Consider the following 6,931-nt stretch of genomic DNA (forward strand, 5'->3'; position numbering starts at 1 on the left):
CTTTCAAACCGCACACACGTCTTATGTTGGGTTATTGTGTTGTAAAATAGTTTGTGATTTTTAACACGGCGAGTTAAATCATGATAATAATGACTGACTCCAAACAGACATTTTGCTTTTTTTATTTGTTTTTGCTGCCATCAAATACTCAACAGCAATTAAACATTTCCTTTGAGCTTAGAAATCAACCAAAATACACACAATACACTAAATGTAATATATAAACCCAGCGTAAAGAGTAAGGCCATACGTTAATTGGTTGATTTATTAATTTTTTTTGTTGCATTGTAGCGATACAAAAACTACTATACTGTTGTAAAGCCCAACTTAAATGTTCTCATATTTGTAAGGGTAATCAGCACACAAAGACTTTATAAAATTTACTCTGACCTGTACCTTCAGTCTTTGTTTATCGCTTAAGATTGAATTTGAAAAATAGTGTCTGAGCCGTAACGCGGGATAATTATTACACAGAATATTAGTGAAAATATTAGACTGAAATGAAAGCAAATGTGACAAGATGTCAAATCCTAAATACAAAAATTACTAGTTTTTCTACAAACACTTTTTCACTCAAACATTTGAAACCCAAAATAAAAAGTGGTTTTATATATAATTTTTAAAATATATATAAATATAAAAGTCTTGATATTGTCAATATCTGACCAATTTAAGTGTTGACTTATTAAGTTTGATTTCCTAATTTAGTAGGTTTCAGTTCTTTAAAGTTAACATAAACGTAATAAAATACTACAAACGATGTAACCCCTCTGTAATGTAAAATCTACACAACAAAATAAAAACAAACTACCACTAACGGTAGATTACCGTAACACTTGCTAGGGAGTGTTTTGAATCTTTACAGGTTTATATTGCTTCTTTTTTAAAAGATACCCTTGGACTTACAAAGGCAAATAAATGTGTCTTCCAGCTACTGCAAACTCAAAATTATATTGTATCATATAAACTCACCAATTTGTTAAACCCTTTCCTTAAATGTCAATTAGGTCAATCTAGCCATGTCACCCTTTATAACTGTAAATCTTAATGCAGTGGTGCATGCTGTCGGACACGGCTAGTTGCCCATTTGGTAATAAGGTCAGGCCACGTGGGCTGCTCAATCCCTGGCGTACGATGGGCCAGCCCACGCCTTGAGCAGGGTACAACACAATTCTGTGCTGCTCTCCCCAGTCTGCGACTAAGATATTGCCGTCTTTATCAATGCATATGCCCCAGGGACATGTGAGGACTGGTCCCATGCCAGCACATACACCAAGAACTCTCACTGTGTTCCAGCTTGGCTCCAGAACTTTGATGCAAGGCACTCGTCCCGTTTCATTGCCCCTTTCGGACACTGCTACCACGCCCGAGCTCAGGCAGGTTGCCACCAAGTAAGGCCTGTGGAATCCGGTCACCACTGTGCGTTCGAGTCTGGAGCCCGTTTTAGGGTCAAGCTTCAGGGCGATGAGGGTGCCTTTTCTGATATCAGCTACCAAGAATTCATCTAGTCTGGTTACAGCCACCCCTCGGGGAGCTTCTAGCTCATCCTTTGCAGAGCCCAACGTAGATCCTCCAAAAGTCTGAAGCAGGCGACCGTGTCGGCTGAACACGAGCAAAGCTCTTTCCGAAGCACAGCTTAAGGCGATTAGACCCTTGGCATTAACGGCAATGTCAAAGTAGTTACGGCATCTTCTGGAGGAGCCACTGATGTTTGGGGTACTTACTTGCTGAAGGACATTCCCCTGAGGATCAGTCACCTGTTAGAAAATGTACATTCAGTTAAATCTTCAATAGCAGACATTATATTGATGCTTAAGAGAATAGAAAGAAGACAAACCTGGACACGTGCGTTTCCGCAGTCAACTATAAAGAGCTGCCCCTGTGGTGTGGCATGGATACCACTTGGCAGGGTAAGATCAGCCCGGCCTGAACCTTGCCTCCCAAACTGCCCCATGAGATGAACACCGCTTGCGGTGAACTCCATAAGCAACGGATCAACCTCTTCCTCCAACTCCACCAGGGCTGGCTCTCCTCTTTCCTCTCTGCCTCTCTTGTGTTCTTGAGAGGAACCATCTATGACTGACATTGACAAAGACCTGGCCACAGGGACTTGTCTTAACCCAGCTGTGGATTTCTTAGACTGTGGCAAGATGCTATGACCAACATGATTAGGGTATGAGAGGATCTGACCGCTGTCAAATCCTCTACTTAGAGGTGGTGAGGCTGAGGTGGAGCTCAACACGGAGCTGAAGTTGCCACTTCTAACACTGCATAATTCTTGCTTATTTGTGCCGCTACTAATCAACGGCCTTGACTTGTGTGTTAAATCCACTGCCGACTTGGACAGGTGAAAACTGTGATTCAAAGAGCCTTTGTTCAAACTGAAGTCGTGTGACGGGCTAACGATAAAGGTATAGGTGGAGTCAAGGCTGTCTGCTGGAGATGGCGCACGTCCAGAGTCACCTAACGTCCCCAGAGAGTGTTCATCAGAAGACTGGCTAAGACGAGAGTGTGATCGCACTTTGGAGGTAATGTCTAGGCAGCTTTGACTCACCAAATGATCTCTTGGAGCCATCCTAGGAGATGTTAGTGAACTACTAACATAATGCGAAGGTCTGTTATTCGAATCAAGTCTTCCTTTTTCTACCCCATTGCTGTCTAGACTCAAGCAACGACTCATCTTGGCAGATTCCTGTCTTCGCTCAGGGGAAGGAGACGCTTTTCTACTAGTGGCCACAGAAAGCATCTTTCTCTGATTAGAGGGTGAGTAATATTTTCCAGCATTGCTTATCATGCATACCATGTCCTTTGCTTTGATATCCTTATCTTTAGCAGAAGGCACAGCCAAATATAAGTTCTCCCCTTGTTGCTCAAAGCAACTTCTATCCATCTCATCAACTTGGGATACTTCCCAGTCAAACTGTTCACATTTCGGCAGCCAGTGGTTTATCTTTGTAGACGAAAGCTTCTGCTCTTCCTCTGACTCTACGTCACCGCGGTTTAAGAAGTTGATCCTTTTGACCGTCCTGCCTGTCGGTGATGTCCAACCCTGTCCTTGCGTGCTTTTTGTCCTTTTAGAACTTTGTTGGTTTAGGTCTTCACAATGCATCTCCTGTGAATGCAAGGCACACAGCTTTCCATTTGGCCCACAGCCTCCAACATTCAGACACAGATGTTGCCCTTCCACTCGAATGTCTCCGAAAGTTACCGCATTACGCTGGGAGCTTGGTTTGAAGTTTACTTTCTTAAGAGAAACGGAGATTTCCCAGGGCTGCAGGAACTCTGAAATCTCCTCTAGTAAGAGGTTTTTGTTTGGTCCCTTTTCAGAAAGAACAGACTGATCCATTGTCTGGAGTCGTTGTTGAAACTGAACCAACTTCTCAAACCTTTGCTCCATCAGAGACTGACTCACCCTGGCGGCCGCCATGTTCTCCCTCTCAACCTGTTCCAAATGCTGCTGAGCGTCCCGATGGTCCTGCTCCACCCTCTCCAGCAGACGCTTCTCTTCTGTACGTGCTCCGAGGATCGCCCGTTCTACGCCCCGCTTAACCGTCTCAATCTCAGTTGCATGACGCAGCTGTATCTGACGTAACTCCTCCCTGGCCTGGGCGAGGTCGCTCTGAGCCTGGGCCGCCCAGCAGGGAAGCGAATGATGTGGAGAAGATGATGAAGGACCATCTGACTCAGAATCTGGACTGTTGGGGTCTGGACCGTCGGCTTGGACGGAAGAGGTTGAACTGCTATCGAGAGGGGTTCCCACAAACATCTTGAAAGGATGGTAGACTATGTTCTCAATATCTGGAAAAAGAAAGCGAAGAGTTATTATAAATACAGAAAATATTACAGAAGGACTGTTATGAAACAAGAAAGGGGCACTTTTTTAGCAGGGACTTCATTGTACTTGGGCCTGATTCATTAGACAAATCATCAATCTCACATTATTCATTTACATTTATAACAATTTGATGACAATGATGCCAGTATTTTAGTCCAGTAGTCCCCAAATGCACAAAAAGCAAAATAGCACAACTTAATCAGACATAACATTGAAACATATGGGCACACTCCTCAGTCTGCAGCTACACAGGCTCACACTCAACAAACTGTGACGCACACAGTGCTTTCCGACATTGTTCCGTCAGAACCAATACAGCTTTAAACTCATCTGTTGTATTCAAGCCTCACTTCCCAAATGCATCAATAAGCCAGATACAGACCAATCCATGGTAAAAACACTTAAGAAAACTTTTTTTGTTTGCAAGTATTTCTTTTTTTTGTGTGTGTGTGAGTGTGTTCTTTGTTTAAAAATCTAGCGTCATTTTAAACATTTGATGTTTCAATAATTTTAAAACCTGACAAAAGCCTGCTAAGGGGACACACTGTGTGTCTTTCCTTTTTACAGTGACTGTGGAAAAGATCAAGCGACGGACAAGAAAAGGTTTGAATCCAACACTGAGAATTCGACTTGCGTTTAAAGCCGTGATAGAAAAGGAATCCAGAGAGGGCAAGAGTAGGAGGAACTGAGTGTCAACAGCACTTCTCGGCTCGTCGGTGCTGAGAGTAGATTTTACTTTGATATTTTATTCATGAAGTGAATAAAGTGATGCAGAGAAACAGTAGTCAAAGTTAGTCCTTCTCTATAATAAATATGAAGGAGCATTTTTTTTTACCTAGGACCAGATAGGAAAGGTATCAAATGGTTTAATGTTTAAGCTGCTTTATCCTGTTTTGCTATGAATATTGGCGTGTAATAAAACGTTGGTCGAAATGTGAAGATGTGCATTTTGTGGAACGTCATGTCCCGTCATTAAATGATTTGCCCTCATTTTTACAGTGCACATCATTTAAAATGTGAATTTATAGTGTTTAGGATGGGAAACGACACCCACTGCAGTGATCCAACATCACTGCGGTGACGTTCGCATCATCCAACAGATACTTACAGCAGCCTGCTTTAGCTGGAGACACTACAGTATAAAATGCCTGGAAGCCGAGACTATGCATTACTTACTTAAAGCTTTGAAATACAATTCAGATAAGCGATGTGATAATGTACGAGGAATGACTACAAGTCTGCTGTTTTAGTGCAAACCGTAACAACAGACGCAAATTTAACACAACTTTCCAGAAGTATATTAACGGTAAAGAATACTAAAAACAAATATGTAAAATTCCAAAAAGCGCCTTCAACACAGAAATAAGAATAAATAATATTTTACAGAGCATCTAGCTTTTTTATTTTCTTGGTTTGCTTCTGGTTGGCCTTGTAGAAGTGAAAAGTTTCTTTTAAGGGGTTGAGCAAAGCATCGTTTTTGTGTGAGAAAGACGAGGTGAATCAACAAAATGTAGCTTAGTATTCAGCTGAAATAGCCTCCTATGTCTCTGGGCTTTCACATTAACAATTGAACATTTTTGAAAGAAGCTCATTTAAATTGAACTTTTAATAGTTAAGTTTAGGTTTTCTTGACAAATGTATCCCACTGCATGCCTTGTACCACTGTGTATTAAATATCTGCAATGAGAGGATGGATTTTGTTAGCTTCCTGCATCACTGGCGACTTGTAGATTATTTATGTTGACAGGAGTAACTGAGGCACTGGGTCAGTACCGGTCCTTTGTCATCAGGTTCCTGATCATATTGCAAAACTACATTATGCATCAGAGGGATCCAGTTTCACATCATATGACCCACATTTGAAAGAGCAGAAGAAATACTGCTTAAAATAAATGTAAAATAAAAACGTCAAACGTAAAGAGATGTGTTCAAAAATAAATATTCTGAAACTTAATGTAATACTTTTACATTAAATAAAGACATTAAAAATTCTACAATAAAAAAAGAGTTCTCTTTTACGTTCATATAAATAAGAGGGGGAAAAAAAACAACACAAAACCCCCGAATCCATCACTTTGCCTTACCTGTCGTCACGGTGCTGCAGTGATCCTCCGCTCTTCTTCACCACATCGCTCACCCACTTCACTTTTACCACCAACCTTGCCCCCCTCTTCCCCCTCTGAGCAGTTTTTACTTCTTGTTGGCTGTTGCTAGGATACTGCCAAGCTGACTCCAGTTTCCTCTGTGTGCAAACTCTGAAACATGTGCATTCACTCTTGACATTTGTCTTGCCATCAGAGCTGTGTACTTTGCAATTTACTCCGTCTAAAGTGTTTTAGCTGCGCATTTAGAGTGATTAATGCCAACCTAATGCAAGCAGCCGTCTGGGTGTCGCCGGCGTGAAATAGTGGATCAGTTTCCCTCTTTTTTTACCCCCCCTAGATAAAGGCGTAAAGATTAACATTAGCAAATGACATTAGCATCAACGTTGAGGTGTTTAAGTAGAGTCTTGGTAAACATTTCAGTCTGTGATCCTTCCTCCTGCATGGACTGAATATGCAGGCGTGACTCTGGTCATAATGATTTCCATGGTATGGTGGTGCAAGTGTTCATAGTCAAGGTAGCAGCTAAAACCAGCAAAATAGTTCTGTGCACAAGTTTCAACTCCTCCTCATTCCTTTCAGAAAGACAAACATTTTAAAGTGGCTTTCTGAGCGTCTTGGGTTTTATTATCCCAGCCTGACCAAGACGAAACATGAAACGGCTTGTGACCGAGAGAAGGAAACAAAAAGATGGAAAAGTGGAGGACAAAAAGAGGCGCCAGCATGTGACCAGGTTCTAAATATCTTATGTTTAGGAAATGGAAACAAAAATGTATATCAATTTTGAATCGATTTCAAGTAAAATAAAAAAAATAATAATAAAAAAGGAATACACTATTGTTTGGCATTTGCGGCAGGTATCCATTAATAGTGTTTAAAGATCCAATTAAAATAAGTCATTTTTCACATTATATGAAAGCAACACATGGTGTTTTTTTTATTTAGCTCTTGTTTTGGTCGTTTTATTCTCAAACTCTACCCACTTTGAGAACTT

At 41.2% G+C, this 6,931-nt stretch overlaps 1 protein-coding gene and 1 long non-coding RNA gene across 2 annotated transcripts; one reads left to right on the top strand and one right to left on the bottom strand.

Moving 5' to 3' along the window:
- Nucleotides 1–1,007: 1,007 nt before the first annotated feature.
- LOC103478667 (uncharacterized) lies at nucleotides 1,008–3,766 on the bottom strand. Its single transcript, XM_008432666.3, has 2 exons — nucleotides 1,838–3,766; nucleotides 1,008–1,757 (listed from the first exon to the last, which is right to left on the bottom strand). Exons 1-2 carry the CDS (start codon nucleotides 3,764–3,766, stop codon nucleotides 1,023–1,025), a joined length of 2,664 nt encoding a protein of 887 aa, XP_008430888.2. The 3' UTR covers nucleotides 1,008–1,022.
- Nucleotides 2,418–4,774, top strand: LOC145549131 (uncharacterized). The gene is made up of 3 exons (XR_014085096.1): nucleotides 2,418–2,528; nucleotides 2,663–2,763; nucleotides 3,401–4,774. It is a non-coding gene; the product is annotated as an uncharacterized LOC145549131 (long non-coding RNA).
- The last annotated feature ends 2,157 nt before the right edge of the window (nucleotides 4,775–6,931 follow it).

Source organism: Poecilia reticulata, chromosome 2, assembly GCF_904066995.2.
Source record: "Poecilia reticulata chromosome 2, P_reticulata-male-v2, whole genome shotgun sequence".
Lineage (NCBI taxonomy): Eukaryota > Metazoa > Chordata > Actinopteri > Cyprinodontiformes > Poeciliidae > Poecilia > Poecilia reticulata.

What these genes read in the sequence shown, in the direction of transcription:
- LOC103478667 (XM_008432666.3), bottom strand. Translation starts at nt 3,766, where the DNA reads ATGTTTGTGGGAACCCCTCTCGATAGCAGTTCAACCTCTTCCGTCCAA. An exon ending in GCGGAAACGCACGTGTCCAG is followed by an intron (nt 1,758 to 1,837) that starts GTTTGTCTTCTT and finishes ATTTTCTAACAG; the next exon opens with GTGACTGATCCTCAGGGGAA.